General features: G+C 57.4%; 1 protein-coding gene across 4 annotated transcripts in view; it reads right to left on the reverse strand.

Moving 5' to 3' along the window:
* CTDSPL (CTD small phosphatase like) overlaps positions 1-13,784 on the reverse strand; it is a 59,284-nt gene extending 45,500 nt beyond the window's left edge. The window contains exon 1 of one of the 4 annotated variants that reach the window (XM_074199268.1): positions 13,635-13,781. In XM_074199268.1, coding sequence (XP_074055369.1) covers positions 13,635-13,719 — 85 coding nt within the window. In that variant the 5' untranslated portion in view covers positions 13,720-13,781. Of the gene's footprint in view, positions 1-13,634 lie in introns of all 4 variants that reach the window. The other 3 variants (XM_074199269.1, XM_074199270.1, XM_074199271.1) reach the window with 3 other exon arrangements.
* Positions 13,785-16,370: the final 2,586 nt, after the last annotated feature.

A 16,370-nucleotide genomic window follows, 5' to 3' on the forward strand; every position in this document is an offset into this window, starting at 1 on the left:
TCGCTCAAGGTCACATGCTAATAAGTGTCTAAGGCCAGAACTCTGTCCACTGGGCCACTGAGCTGCCCTTTCTCCAGCAGTTGCTCCAAATACATCAGAAATGATCCTTTTTGTTAAGGCCCAAAGTGGACATTCTCATTAAAGAAGAAGCAAACAGATTCCGCGTCCCTTCCTGATGCAGCTGATTCATCTGGTTCCTGCTTTACTCAATGCTGGAGGCTGGCTCTTGGCCAAACTCCGTCCCAACGTGCTGCAAGTGTCCCTTCTGCAGAGAAGAGCTGACCTTTGGAAGACGCCATTCACCGTCAGTCCTGACCATCCCCAAGGTGTGGCCAAGTAGCGATGCTTTTGCTGTCTAGGCCAACAATGAAGAGGAACAATTCCTTGCCCTGCATCCCTGAACCTGAAGCCCAAACGGTAATTCTCAGCTTTGCTGGGGACCCTTCCCAAAGCATCTCCCTTTGGCTCTAGATCCATCCACATAAGTAACACCGGAGGCATGAAGCCACCTGGCTTGCTGGAATGGTACCCAGGCTCTTCCCTCCTGGATGTTTTTCACTTGGTCCTCCTGTTCCCAAGCACCTGTCTGAGTCCTGGGAAGTGCCCAGGTCTCATACCCCAGGGGTGGCTCTGACCTAGTCACTTGCCAGCGTGGAGTTGGAGGACATGGACATGGACACCGCCCCCCAAAGGGTTCTCACTCTACCCACCTCCCCAACTGCTTCCTAGGATGTTGGGTTGGCAAACCTCCAGGTGTGACTTCTCCCTTCCCTCCCAAACCCCTGTGGATAATCCCAGACATCCCACCTCCTAGCTCAGGGCACCTCTGTCACTCATAGAGCCTGAGGAAAAGGCAACCTGGTATGGGGCTCCCAGCAGTGTCAGAGGGCAGGACCGGGGCAGCAGGGCCACAAAGAAGCAGCTGTACAGTTGGGGAGGAGGCTAGTGAGCAGCTCACCGGGGGCCAAGATCAGTAAGTCCATGGCAATGAGAGAAGTGAAGAAGGGGGAAGGGAGCAGAAGAATGGCAAAAAGGGAGCAGGGAAGCTCTCAGGGAAGGGCTCAGGCCAGCTCCCTCCAGACCAAGCTCAGTACCTGGTGGGCCCACATGCAAGGATGGTGACATCACCTCTGGGGTCCCAGCCAACTCCTAAGCTTAAGAAGCGTCAGGTGAATGCCATCTGAAGGAACCAGGAGGGGTTCCTTACACTGATTAGATCATAAGTCATGGCCATATCTCCCCCAGCCAGACCCAAACCAAGGATCCCAAATCTTTTTACTCCATCTCGAGGGGTCTTCATGACGTCCTTCCTCCAACCAAAGAAGGGTTTCTCTTCCAAGGGATGACACTTTCCTCTACTGACCCCTGGCCAAGGAGACAGAGTTTTAAGCTTTCCCTTCAGCTCAGGTCTGCCTGATGAATGGGATGAGAAAACAAAGGACCAGGTGGTCCATGAGGCCTTTTTTAATAGGGAAGATGGGGGAAGATGGAAAGGGACCCAAAAGTCCAGCATCATTTTTCGGCCACTTTGTGAATGGAGCAAGAAGTGGCTGCCTCCTAGGCCTGTGTCATATTGATCAAAGGTGACAGCAGTGACCAGGAGATGTGGGCAGGGACCAGCTGTGGAGGCCAAAGAGACAGTACCACACTAATGACCTTGAGACAGCTAGGCCTGGTTGAGCAGTTCGGCCAAAGAACCTGATGGGCGATGTCATCAGGCTGGTAGAATGACTCTAAAGATGGTGTGACCTTCTCCAGCATGCGCCAACTGACAATGGGGATAAGATCTGTAGGATCCTGATCTGGGTGAGTACCTGAGGGCTGGGTCCCAGATCAAAGCAGGCGAGCCCCCCTGCATGCAGCTGCCATGGCCCAGCTGCCGGAGGAGCCTTACCAGACATTCAACTCACCCACCAACCCACATGGCCCTCCTTGGCCACCCTTGGGTCAGGCCTCCCAGAAAGATAGAGAGGCTATGTTCAAAAAGCAGAGTTCTTGCATCTGGAAGCCAACCCCAGAATGAGAGCGGATGGGCGCCAGAAAGGGGGCTGGAAAAGATCTCTGAGAATTGGATCCAGTCCAACTTGCTAAGGAAACTCCCTGAGAAGGGAGAGCACAGAGTAGGCCAGGAGCCAAGCTGATCCTCGAATCCAGGACTCCCAAGCCCCAGCTGTACTCTTTACCTCTCCTTAATCTGCTTTCTGGGATGGCTGCTTCCAGGGGCTGCCCTCTGCCCCTCCCTCCTACTGCCCTCACAGAGCCTTGTGTCCAGGTCCTGTGGCCCCAATAGGAGCCCAGGGAGCCCCCAGAGGGGCAGACATTCTGGGACTACTTGTTCACATGGCACTCCAAAGAACCAGCTGTCCTTCCCAAGCATGCCCACACAGCACTAATGAGCCTCTACCAAGGCTGGCCTCTCATCACCCCCTCTGGCTGTACCCCCCACCTGGAGCCTCCCCAGGCCCTTCCACTCAGAGCTGCTCCGAGTGATTGCTTAAATTAGGCAGGTCTTGGCTTCCCTGGTCTATTTGGGTTGCTGGGATCCAGGGGCTGTGATCAGCCATCTGCAGATGCCTATTCCTTGGGGTACTGAAAAGGTGGGAGTGAAGAAATGTTGGGGGGTGGCTCACCCAGATCACTCCTCCTGTATTTTCTAGGTCCTGCAGAAACAATGAAACCCTAAGCCATCCTCCTCTTGATTCCAAAGCCAGGCCTGAAGGCATCTTCTGGGGAGCAGCTCGTTAGCCAGAAGGACACGGTCTTGCTGGCCTTACCTGTAGTGGAAGGGGGTCCCTCCTGGACCTGCTGAGTTGAGAGAACTCACTCTGGGGGGAGACCATGAAGGGGCTTGTCAACCAGTCTGGGGGCCTCAGGGTGACTTGACTCCAAAACTTGTATCTCTTTGGGTCCTCAGTGACATGGACAACCCTTGCCCAATGCAGATTGCAGCCTGGGCCTGCAGAACCAGCATCCCTTTGCCACAGGAGCTTCAAGTTGAAGAGGCTGAGCATGGCTGGGGATGCTGTGGTGCTGGCCTCTTCTGAATGACTGATGAAGGGGTCTTCGGAAGCACCCATCCAGATCACACAACTTGTCTGGCCTTCAGGTTTTGCCCAGCTGGGCTCTTCCCACTCAGCACCACGTGGATACAAAAGGAACCAGGTCTACACTGGGGGTACCTGCAGTGGCACAAGGGGGCAGCTGAGGTTGAGGCATGAGCTTCAGTGGGACCCGTCCAGCTATGGCAGTGGCCGAGTGACAAAGACAAGTATAGTAGCCCACAGAATACAGATAGAGGAGGGAGCAGGAAGGCCAGGCACTCTGAACAGGGGAACTTGGGGAGAAGGTGGCCTGGATGAGTGGGAAGGGCATCCCAGGCATCGGGTACACTCTGGGCAAATGTGCAGGGGCAGGAGAGTTATATGTGGGGTCAGTCTGGCTGGAGGGGAGGAGTCAAGAGCATGGAGCCTGAAAGTCTGGATGTGATCCCCCAGGGGGCAAGGCCAAAGAAATGTCAGATGAATTTACCAGAAAACTGCCATTTTCCTTATTTGCTTACGATTTTTTAGAGCACTGAGACACAAAGGAGGAACAGACGGAGACTGGATGAAACCAAACAGACTGTACGCTAGAGCCAGAGCTGAGCATCACTACAGAACAGCCTTCCTGTAAGGCGGTCCCCCTGCCAACCATCCCCCGGCATCAGCAGCAGCCCAACTTTGTTAACAAGAATCTCTCCACCAGGCCTCAGAGTAGCCCAGAGAGCTTTTCACTAATTTCCCCAGGGTTCTGGGATTTGGGCCAACCCAGCCCCTAGCACCACCCTGAAATCCCAGGGGCTCCTCCCAGGGTCAGTGACTGATGGTCCCTGCAGTCCCCTGGTGACAGGCAGACAGTCGGCCCTCCCTTGGGGCTATTCACCAGCAACAGAAACAATGGCACCAGGCCTTGGGTGGCTGCATGAGCCTGTGTCAACAGAAGAGGGTGCTAGTGGAGGCCACGGCCACACACTGACATGAAGATGAGCTAAGTGACCGTGGCTCTGGAGTCCGCTGACCCGAGGGTTCAATCCTGTTCCAGCCGTTCACAAGCCACAAGACCCTGGCACATGCCTCAGGGCCTCTCTGAGTACCCTTGCAGATCTAAATGCATGACACGCTTTATGAGCATGTTTTATAAATATGGAATCATCTGATAGCATAGAGTCTCATAAAGCAATAACGGGCAAGGGCTATTTATCTTCATCTCCAAGGCAGCAGGTAGTTCAGGGGGTGGAGTGCTGAGCCTGGGTCAGAAGGGCAGAAGCTCAAATGCAGGTGCAGATGCTTCTTAGCTGTCCGTCCCTGGTCAGGTCACTTCACCTCTGCTAGCCTCAGTTTCTTCAATTGTAAAACGTGCGAAATAATGTCCTCCTTCTCAAGTTGTTGGGGGGAGGTGCAAAGGGGATCGCATTTGTAAAATGTTGAGCAAGAACTTTGCACATATAGAAAGGCCTTTTCCCTCCAAGGTTCCACAGGCACAGGCAGCCTGGACAAACCAGGATCCTAACGTCCAGTTCTCCCTGACACTAAGATGTCCTGCCTTCCTCTCGGCCTCCATCTTCCCCTCTACACACACACATGCGTCCACACCCGCTCCTACAAAAGTTACTTGATCTGGATTAAAAGCAAATATACACCAGCCCAGTCCAGCCCCAGTCAAAATGAAGCCAGAGGACCTAGGCTGGGGAGGAAGGAGGTGCTAGCAAGGAGAGGAGGGAGGCGTGGGGGGAGAGGACGGCCCTGCCCTTCCCATTAGCAGCTCACTTTGCAAAAATTCACTAAAACATGTGAGCTCCTCCTCAAGCCCAGCTTCTTTGCCTTCCTCCTAGCCCCCAACACTGGGATCCTCCCCAAGGACTCCTGCTCTCAAACACTGGGCTCTAGAGATCTCTGGCACTACTCACTCTGCCAGCTCCAGGCACCCCAATTCTTAGTCAAGGCACTGCTTCCAGCTGGTTCAGGGTTAACTCTGGCCTAGCAAGAACGGGATTCTGGAACATTCAAACTATTGAAATGACCCCCTTTCTCATTATCTGAACAAGGCAACTCAAGCGTCCCCACTTGTTACTGCCTACGTCAGACAAGAGGGGCCAGTCCCCCCAGATGTTACTGCGCACGTTAGCCGCTTCCCGTCAGCAAGGGTGGCACCTCCTCTCCCTGCCCAAGTTACAAAGGTTTCTCTCTTAGGCTGAAAGAAGGCCCTGAATACAACATTCCACCTGCATGGGCCCCCATGAGCCTGGGGGCTGGTCTTTCCATCCCAGTGCAGCCTCGAGGCAAACACTACCACCTCAGTCCTTGTGTTTTCAGTAAGAACAAAGTCTTTGATGGAAACCTGACTTTTGCACTCACACATTTCTTGGTGTTTCTTCTGTGCCTGCCAGAGAACAGAACTCACACATTCATTTCATTCAGAAGCAAGGCCCCAGCCAGTCAAGAGGAGAGTCAGAGAAGGGCAGCTCTAATCCTTAGGAAGTCTGGCCTTCTGACTTAATGATAGAGGGCTCTTTCAATGTGTGGAAATCTCTCTCTTCTCTCCTGGCACATTCTGGATACTCATCACATCTTGGTGGCCCTCCTCGGCCCTCTGACACTAGTCGGTGTCCTTCCCAAACAGTGGCCCCCAAAAAGGACCACAATGCTCCCGCTGGGTCTGAGTGGGAAGGGAGCAATGGGATGGGGCAGGCCTGGCTCTTCCCACCCCTGGCTCTGTCCCTCTCAGGGCTGCCCACTCCTGTTGAGCTTGCCTTAAGTTTCCAAGCTTTGCTCAAATGCCACCCATTCACGACAAACCCAAGCCAGCTATCATGATTAAAACAGTCACAATGTCTGCGGATATCCCATAGGCTGGCTCCTCTCAAGAACCAAGGGACAGGGCTGGGTTAGCAGCAAAGTCTCTTATGTTGCTTGGAAAACTCCTTTTCAAGTTTCCCTTGACAAACTGCTACAAAACCCCAACACAAAAGAGGCCCACAGCACCCGAGCACATTTACCAGGAAGGACCCATCTGGCCATCTCCTATAATGGAATGAACACATGGAGAAACATTTGCCTTAACTAATTTCCATGACATTGAAAAACATTCTGGAATTCTCCTGCAACAAGTGGAGATGAGTTCATTCCCACCAATCAGGACCCGAGCCAGAGGAGCAAAAAAGACTGCGCACCTTGTCCCTGAACAGGAGGAAAGACCCGGATGCAAACAGAGACGAGGGTCCTGGCAAGCCGAGGGGACAGCAAAAGGGACAGTCAATTCCCCTTCCAAGCCCAGTGTGACAACATCTACAAACCGTTTTTCTCTTCATAAAGTTGAGCTGCCAACATGTGCCAAACGAGGGATTGCAGGGCACCTCCAGTCCCAGGCGCAGCAGGGTTTATTTAATAGGCTCTGATTTCTTCTCCTCCCACCCCGGTGTGAGGGAGCAGAGAAGGTCTAGATCACAGACTAAGATTATCATCAGGACCAATTATCACCTCGATGCTGTGGGCTCCCCCTAACCATCCAGTCAGCCCCATCTCAAAAACAATGTGTTCAGAGGGTCCTTGGAGAGCTCCACTCGCTAACCTTCCAGTCGGCTCCATCCCAAGCCTTCCCTCTCCCTCCACCCAGTATCAGATCAGCACTAAGCCTCCTTGACTCCACTGGACCCATCTCACACCCACAGTGAGCGAGTGACCGCTCAGGGGCTGGGAGCCCATCGCCCACGTCTTCCCCAGGCCGTTGCCGCAGCCTCCTCCTGGATCCTGGCTCTCTGCCTCTGCCCTCAGCCATCCAGCCTCGGGTCGAACACCAAAGCGAGCTGACGAAATCTCAAGTCAGGCCGTGGAACTGGGGCCTCCCTGCCAGTCTCCCTCCTATGGCTCCTATGACAAGAAGCAAAGGCCTTTAGCCTCTGGCACCAACTTACTTTTCCCACTCTTGTATGTCATTCACCTTCACGCGCCTGGGGATCAGGGCAGACTGGTCTTCCCCCCCTCACTTCTGTCTCTCTCCCCTACAGGACTTGGCTCTGGCCACCTCCTCTGGAAGGCCTTCCTCCTTCCTCCTCCTCTGATGAGCACACACGTGCATCTGTTCACAGGGTGCATCATCTCAGCAGAATGGGAGCACCCTGTAAGGCAGGCCCCAATCAAGAGGGCAGGAAACCAAAGTTCCAGTCTGGAATCTGAACCCTGAGTTGGGAAACACGTCGCTATTCTGGCCTCCGCAGGACTCCGAGAGGCCAACAAAAACCAAAAAGCAGGCTCCCACAATCACAGAGATGGGAGAAAGTGCCGTGAGGTAAAAAGCACACTCTCCTTTGGTTGAATGGAAGGGCCTCAAGGACAAGGATGGCTTCCAGGGTACACCCAGGGCCTGCCGCACACTAGGGGTGTAATGAACTAACGAAAGCCTGCCTGCTGGGCCCACCCCACACCCCCTACCAATACTAACATGCTGGGCCAGGAGTGAAGGGAGGGTCGGTCTGTTCTTTTCCTTCAGTGCCCTGGAGCCTTTATCAAAGTCAATGGAAGGAGCCAAGTTACTTGGGAGAAATTTCTGGCATGCTAATTATGGAGCTTGAGCACTGATTAGATTGGGGAAGGCTGGTATTCAGCTGCAACCAAAAAGCCCAGTCTGGCTTTTTCTGGGCATTGCCTAGCCGTTGTGTCCATGGGCATTCTGAAGGAAGGGGAGAGCAGCCCGGTCAAGGAGCAAGCAGAGGGGCACCTCGAGGCTGGGAGAGAGGCCCGAGAGCTGCGAACAGCATCCATTCTGGGAGGCCCGCCCCGGAAGGCCGAGCCGAGGCAGGCTGCAGATACAAAGGGGCCATTCAGCAGGGAATGAGAGGCAGCCCCTCCCCTGGGAGCAGAAGGTTCTGATGGAAACCTTGGGTCTGGGGGAATTATGGGTCTGGGGGCCTCTGGCTGCAAGCCCATGCCTGACTACATAGACTTCATTTAAAAAGATAACCCCCCACAAGCACAGACAACATACATACCACATACATAAACACATACATACAACTACATCTACGTGTCTGGCCCAAATAGCTGTCCCAAGCAGGAGCAGCAAGGCTCTCCTGTCTCCGAAATGGTGGAGGATAAAGGAGGTTATAGGATAAATGACACAGTCATTGAGACTTAAATGGATGATGGAAGTCCTATTTATTGAGAAGCTACTCTGGGCCAGACCCTGAGCTAAGGGGTTGATAAATATTGCCTCATTTGATCTTCACAGCAATTACGTGGAGGAACGGTTTTTCTTCTTTTTCACTTGAAGAAACTGAGGCAGAAAGGTCTTAAGAGTGCATTGCCCAAGACCACCCAGCTAGTCAATGAATGTCTGCCACGACACTTCAATTCAGGGCCTAGGAGAGAGCCTCAGGGGACAAAGTCAAAAAGGCATCCAGCTGCTTGCAGTGTGTTCAAAGGCAGACCTGGTTCTTGATGCCACTTTTTGAAATCTCCACAAGACCGGCTGCCTTCCTGAGCAGGCCAATGTCCAGGGCCTGGATGGAATATCATCGAGCTTTACAGAACTCAAACCTCCATAGCATGAGTCATTCATGGTATTTACCCAAGACAATACTCTCAGTAGGAAAGGCAGCCAGGAAAAACCCCGGGGCCCCCCATGACCTTCCGTGAGCCTCAGTGGACTCATCTGTCCAATGGATCCTGGCTCAGAGTTGCCCTCCAAGGGCAGTATAGATGAGGTCTGGTGTCCTCTGAGCAATGCCCATATTTCCAGTCATTTGAAAATGAGGAAACGTCCACCAACCTGCTCACACATATCTAATCTAGACATTATTTGCACATTTCCCAGTGAGTGCTGGGTCTTGAAATGTTTTCAGCCTTAAATAAACCCAAACCAGATTGAGACTGGTACCACCTCCCAAAGCATATTCTTTCCCTGCTTCTATCTCCACATGTCCTCTCTGGGCCAGCCCCAACCAGAGACAGTTCCTTTTCAGCCCTGAACTTGACCCCTCCTGAGGGGCTGCCCCCAGCTCCCAGAAGCAGGTGGCCTTGATCCTAATCATCTCCCTCCTCACTACTCTGAAGAACCTGAGAAAGAGGCAGAGCAGCCCAGGGGGACTCAGGCCAGCTCCCCATGGGTATTCAAAGGAGCATGACCTTCTCTCCTATCGGTCCCATCCCCGGCAAGTGATGGTGAGCCATTCACTCGACTCACTGAACCTTAGTTTACTCATCTGTCAAATGAGGGGACGGTCCCAGGAACCAGCTGATCTCAACTTCCCTGGCCTTCCTCCAGCTGTCGGTCCCCACTGTGACCTAAAGGATGGAGTGGAGGAGCAGCAGCCCAAGGCTTCAGCCAAAGACAAGACCCTGCCTGTCAGAGTCTGGGCCCCACAGAGCTCCTTTGCAGAGGCCCCCAGCCCCTTCCCCCTGGCAGGGCCCCTCTTCTGCCCTGCTTCTCCTTTCCAGAAATTCTTGAATGAAACTGGAATCCAGGTGGTCAGTGACCATTTTCTTGACCCCTGTGATCTGGCAACGAAGCCAAGAGTTTCTGGCACTTTCAGCATTGGGGTTACAGCTATGACAGAGACACAGGTGCTGAAAGTCAGTCATTGCTGCCCAGCCCTCTTTCTCAATAATGTAGAAGAAAAGCAACATGTAGAACATGTTCCTTTGGTCCCAGCAGCTGTCTTAGTTATTGCTTTGGATACTTTAGAAGGCACTGATTTGGGGGGAGAGGGCCTGCCTTCAGATGCTGGCTCTGCTACTTTTTATTTGTGAGACCCTGAACAAGCCACCTGACCTCAGGGGGTCAGGGGGATCCACAAAGAAGTCCTCGAGCAATGCCTCCAAGCACTAACATTCTATGAAATGGGGTAGTCTTAAGGAAGCAATCAAGGGGAAGGTGGAAAGGTGAAAATCTGAAGCGCAGAATGTCACAACTGGAAGGGAACCCACCTAAAAGCAAGAAATGTCTCCAAATGTCCCCAACCAGTGACCACCCAAACCAAAACCAAATGGCCATCAGTCCTCAGGGATGGATAGCTCCATCTTTGGGCTACTTCTGATAGTGAAGATTCTCTTTTTCATCTGGTCACTTCCCACATGAATGGCTTCTCTTACTCCTGGTTCTCCAGAGTCGATCTGGATCCTTCTCAGCATACAGCCCACCCTTCAAACCCTTGAAGAAAGTCATCAGTTCAACCCATTTCATGCCAACTTTTTGCCAGGTGGCAGCCCCAGATGAACTGCTGCCATTGACAAAGCAGTCAGTCAATAAAGATCTATGAAAGGTGCCAGGGGCCACCAAAAAAGCTCCCAATAAGATCCCTGTCCTCAAGGAGCTCCCATTCACAGCTATGTCTGAACATGCTGCAAAGGGGATAAACTGGAGAGAGTCCAAGAGGGAGAAAGAGCACTTAATAGACACATAGGAACTGAATGCAATCCTGCTGGGATGAGAATCTAAGGCCCTGCTCAGGATAGTGGTTGCCCCCATTTGACATGGTCAGTCTGACCCATGGTTTTCCTAAACTGGGGTGGCAACACGCAAGAACAGGGCCCAGCAGGTCTTGGAGATGACTCTCCTCCACCATGGATGGGCTTGTTAAATTCTGTAAACAGCTCATCCTCTTGGCATATTTAGTCTGAAGTAGACAGACCAAAACCCCTTCCTTCTCTCATCATTTCTTACACATGTTCTCTCAGGCAATTGATTTTTTTTTAACCCAAAGTGAAAGACCTTCCATTTATTCTATTATAGTTCATCTAACTAGACTTACCCAGTGTTCAGGTCAATTGTCAGTTTTGGGGACTCTGATTTTTCAATCAAACATGTTAGCCTTCCCTCTCCTGATGGTCTTTAACCAAGTCATGGATAAAAATGTGAAATAACATGGGGCCAAGGGTAGAGCAAATGAGGAATTCTACTTCCAAGATAACACTGATCTATTCATCATCTCTTTGGTCTGGCTATCAACCAAAATCTGAAACCTCATCTATAATTATACCATGAAACAGCCCACAATTCTCTCTCTTGTCCACATCATGACATGCCAGTCTTTGTCATATTCCTTGGAGAAATAACTGTCCCTTCCATCTATGACATTCGCCTCACTGACAGCCAGCTGGGTGGCCCAGTGGGCAGATTTGGAATCCGGCCCCAGTCACTAGTCACTTAACCTCAGTTACCTCATTACAAAGACAGGGAAATAATAGCACCTCCCCTCCAGAGGATGGCATGAGATGATGAGGAGTAACTGTCAACAGCAGCAATGAGCTGGCTCCCAGGGATCACTGCTGTCTTCTGCAAGTCCCTACTAACATCTTGTTGACAGCATGGTCTACAGTTAAGGTGAAGTTCACTAGATAGAAACGGCCTCCAGTCCTCCAGCACCTCTCCCTTACTCCCACAACTCTTGGAAGAGCTGCTGTGGATACTCTCCTGGTTTGTGAAAGTTTGTTTTTTTAAGACCTGGGGGATCCCCAAGGGCTCCTTGCCCTATCTTCTCCTTCATTTTGGGTTCCTATTCCAAACAGTCACCTTTGATTTTTGTCAGAGTCCTGAGGTGCTGATATCAGCCCCCCCCCCCTTGAATCTTTTTCTTGTCTCCTGACAGCTTTGTTTTCCTTGGCAGTGACTCCTGGGTTTCCCCTTTCTTGGCCTTACTCTGATAAGACAAGAGCACCTTCCTGTCCTGAATCCTCAGTTTCCTTTATTCCTCCCACCTTCTACACAGTCTTCTTCAGACACTTGCTTGGTGAAAGCCTTTTTGGACAGCACCCTGTTCTCTTCCTCCTCAAATCATTGGTATTGTTTTAGGCAGGTCAATGTCCTGGAGAGCACCTCCTAGCCTTTGGCAGTCCTGGGCCATGGGCTCCTACTCACCTTCTCTCTCTACACAGAAAGGATTTGTCAACTACAACAGACTGGAGAGGCAGCTAGGTGCTGCAGTGGACAGAGTACTGGCCCTGGAGTCAGGAGGACCCGAGTTCAAATTTGACCGCAGACATTTGATGCTCATAGCCATATGATCACGGGCAAGTCGCTTAACTCCATTGCCCCACAAAATCAAAAAGAAATATAGGTAGATCACATTTCTTTCCTTCTCAATGAGAGGGAGAAAATTCAGAATTCAACATTTTAAAAATAAATGTTTAAGGATGATAATTTTAAAAACCAGAGATTGATTTCAGACTGCTTATGAATTCTAGAGTCAATCTTCTTGGTGCAAACCCCAAACTTTAATTCTAGTTCTCACCTCTGTCAGAAAAAAACAAAAGGCCCCCACTTTTCTAAGTTGAGAAGTTAGCCAGTCTGGAGTCCTGCCACTCCGTGCGGAACCCCTCCCTGCTATCTTCTCCCTCGGAAGGACAATCAGATTCAAACAGAGCCCACTGAGGACTTCTCCACTGACTAGGTCGGAGCAGCTCCTGAGTCAGACGGGAAGGCAAAACTGGGCGTCTCTGCCTTTGAATTGCTTGATCCATCCAAAGCGAGGTCACCTCTTCCCATCCAACTTCACAAGCTGACAGGCTAGGATGTATCAGAAGGAGTGGCAGCCAAAGTGTGTCAACCCTGGGTCTCTTTTGCCACCCATCCATCCTACAGAGGGAGCAGCCCACCCAACGACTTCTGTCCTGTGTTGGTGAAGAAGCCCGGAACCAAACCAGGAAGCTAAAACCTATTTGCAAACTAACTTCAGTTCTTCCTCAGTAAATAGTCCCTAGATTTCTTTTCTGCACTGTTTGATTTGTTTGGTTTCTAATTCCCAGAATAATACCACAACTGGTAGGACTGGGCCACGATTGATTCTGACAGACAAGGCAAAACTAAGAGCAACATCCTTCTCGAGGCCGTCTCAGAAAAGGCCCCGAGCCCACTTTCCAAAGTTCAGCGACCCGAGGAGGTGTCCCGGGGTCCACTTCCCCCCAGAAGCCCGGTGCACGTCCCAACCCAACACGGGCCGGGGCCTGCTCCTGGGCCATCTTGGCTTCCCAGCCAACCCGAGAAGAGTTTCTCTCCGCAGCCTGAAGCTAAAGTGTGGGTGACTCGAGTTGGCACACGGATGAGGAGGGCTTTAGGGGCATGGCTGGTGGGGAAGGGCCATCCCGCCGCTCTCCAGGAAGAGGGAAGGCCTAAGTTTGGAATTTCCCTCACCAGGCCTGGGGAGTCGCTAAAGAGAGAGAAATAATCAAAGGCTTCGGGAACCCACGCGGACGGCCCTGGCAGAGCATGCGGCGGCCCCCTGCCCCTTGGGTCCGGCCCCGGGCACGGCCCCGCCTGCGCCCCTCTGCCACCGGCGCTCGCCTGGCAGCCATCCGGCAGCAGGCGCCAGGCTGGCAAAGTTCGGCCACATCCTCTGCCTGGCCTGTGCTGTCGGGGGGCGGCGGGGGGCGGCGGGGGGCCGCGGGGGGCCCAGGCTGGGCCCGCCTTCCCCGCTCCTGGCGATGCCCCGCACCGGCCGCCCCTTCTTGCGGCCTCCACGTGCCTCCCTCCCGGCCTGGTTACCCCCCCCGAGCCCCGACCCCGCCGGCCGGGCCGGGGGCCGCAGCCCCCCAAGGCAGGGCCCGGGGAGGGGCGCCCCGCGGGTGCGCGCGCAGCGCCCCCGCCCCGCCCCGGCCCCCGCTCACCTTTGTCGGGCCCGCCGCCGGGCGCCGGGCAGCTCTCCTCCTCCTTGGGGCTGGTCACCTGGGTGATGATGGACGGCGCGTCCATGGGCCCCGCCGGCGGCCGCGGCGGCCCGGGCAGGGGGGGCCCCGGCAGGGCCGCGCTCCGGCCGCCCGCTCCGCCGCCCGCTCAGCCGCCGCCCGGCCTCCAGCGCCCGGCTCCGCGCCCGCCGCCGCCGCTCCGCCCCGGCCCCGGCCCCGGCCCCGGCCCCCGCCGCCGCCGCCGCCTCACCATCAAGCCCGGGCCCTCGAGCCCCCGCCCGAGCCCGCGCCCCCGCCCCGCCGCCGCCGCCGCCACAGGCCGGGCCCCGAGCCCAGGGGGAGGGGAGCCCGGGGGGAGGGGAGCCCAGGGGGAGGGGAGCCCAGGGCGCCGAGCCGAGCCCAGCGAGGGGGCGGGGCGGGCCGGGCCGGGCGGCGCGGGGGGCGGGGCGGGCCGGGCCGGGGCGGGGCGGGGCGGGGCGCGCCGGGCTCCAGAACCTGGTAAACAAGGGGCGGGCCGAGGGGGCGGGGCCGCCCCGCCCGTGTGCGCACGCGCGCCCGGCCGCGTCCCTGGCTCCGGGGGGGGCGGGCTCCGGGGAGGGGCGGGGCCAGTCGGGCCGGGCCGGGGCCGGCCTCGGCTCCTCCCTCCCCCTGGAGACCGGGCCCAGCTCGGCCCGGGGCGCCGCTGGGGCGGCCGCGGGCCTGGACCTGGGCCCGGCTCGGCCGGGGGGCGGGCCCGTGGGGGGCGGGAAGGAAGCGGAGGCGGCGGGCCGCGGCGGCTCCCCAGAGCGGGGCCCGCGCCCCGGCCGGCCCCGCAGCCCCCCGGCCTCGCAGTCCCGCAGCTCCCCGGCCCCGCAGCCCCCCGGCCCCGCAGCCCCCGGCCGGCCCCGGCCCCGCAGCCCCCGGCCCCGCAGCCCCCGGCCCCGCAGCTCCCCGGCCCCGCAGCCCCCCGGCCCCGCAGCTCCGCAGCCCCCCGGCCTCGCAGCCCCCGGCCGCGCAGCCCCGCAGCCCCCCGGCCTCGCCCCCCCGGCCCCGCAGCCCCGCAGCCCCCCGGCCTCGCAGTCCCGCAGCTCCCCGGCCCCGCAGCCCCCGGCCGCGCAGCCCCGCAGCCCCCCGGCCTCGCCCCCCCGGCCCCGCAGCCCCGCAGCCCCCCGGCCTCGCAGCCCCGCAGCCCCCCGGCCTCGCAGTCCCGCAGCTCCCCGGCCTCGCAGCCCCCCGGCCTCGCAGTCCCGCAGCCCCCCGGCCTCGCAGCCCCCGGCCCCGCAGCCCCCCGGCCCCGCAGCTCCCCGGCCCCGCAGCCCCCCGGCTTCGCAGCCCCCGGCCCCCGCAGCCCCCGGCCCCCGCAGCCCCGCAGCCCCCGGCCCCGCAGCCCCCGGCCGGCCCCGGCCCCGCAGCCCCCGGCCTCGCAGTCCCACAGCCCCCCGGCCCCGCAGCCCCCGGCCCCGCAGCCCCCGGCCGCGTAGCCCCCGGCCGGCCCCGGCCCCGCAGCCCCCGGCCCCGCAGCCCCCGGCCCCGCAGCCCCCGGCTCCGCAGCCCCCGGCCGGCCCCGGCCCCGCAGCCCCCGGCTCCGCAGCCCCCGGCCGGCCCCGGCCCCGCAGCCCCCGGCCGCGCAGCCCCCGGCCCCTGCAGCCTCGCAGCCCCCGGCCTCGCAGCCCCCGGCCCCTGCAGCCCCCGCAGCCCCCCGGCCTCGCAGCCCCCGGCCCCGCAGCCCCGCAGCCCCCCGGCCTCGCAGTCCCGCAGCCCCGCAGCCCCGCAGCCCCCTGGCCCCGCAGCCCCCCGGCCCCGCAGCCCCACAGCCCCCCGGCCCCGCAGCCCCCGGCCTCGCAGCCCCGCAGCCCCCCCGGTCCCACAGCCCGCGGCCTCGAAGCCCCGCAGCCCCCCGGCTCTGCTCCCCGGAGCTTCGGGCCTAAACACCCAGGAGGACTGTGTGCGGGCAGCCGCCCCTCCTCTGGATGGGGCCGGACCTGTTGCTCTCTGCCGCGCGAGCCCCCAGAGAGGCCTTGTCGCCGGGCCGACCCCACGAGCCTTCGGGGCAGCATGAGGCCCTGGTGCCGGGGGCAACCTGGAGGGGGCCGGAGGAAGCCGGGCTTCTCTGGGTGGCCCTGCGGGGACCAGATGGACTACGCCGCCTCACCTCTGGGCCCCACTCCTAGTGCCAGCAGCAGCCCCCCAGCTTCTCACGTTCTTCCAGACAGCCTAATGGAGGTGAGGTGTACGGCCCTCACCACCTTGGCCTGCCCGCCAGCCCTGGAGCCCCGGGCCCCTCAGGAGGGTGGCGGAAGGGGGTCACCTCTTGTCTCACCATCAACTCCAGTCCCTCCCGCGTTCCTCCCGATGTTAACTGACCCCTTAAGGGCCAGCTTCTCTCACCAGACACCTGCCCCCCCTGCCCCGACAACAACCACGGGCACAGTGCCCCTCCTTTATTCCTTTCTATAGCCCTTTCAGGTGTGGCCCACTCTTCAGAACCCCCTTTTCAGGCTTCTTGGCAAAGATACAAGGGGGGGGGTAGTCTGCCATTTCCTTCTCCAACTCACTTTACAACTCACAAAACCAAGGCAAATAAGCTTATGGGAATGCCCCATCACATCTGAGACTAGATTTGAACTCTGGAAGATGAGTGAGGCTGGAGCTCTACCCACTGCCCCACCTAACAAGGGCCTATTGCCAGCCTTGAGGTAGGGGAGCTCAGAATGGCCCCTCCCAGGAGCCTGAGGCATC

The sequence above is a fragment of the Macrotis lagotis genome, chromosome 8 (genome assembly GCF_037893015.1).
Source record: "Macrotis lagotis isolate mMagLag1 chromosome 8, bilby.v1.9.chrom.fasta, whole genome shotgun sequence".
Lineage (NCBI taxonomy): Eukaryota > Metazoa > Chordata > Mammalia > Peramelemorphia > Peramelidae > Macrotis > Macrotis lagotis.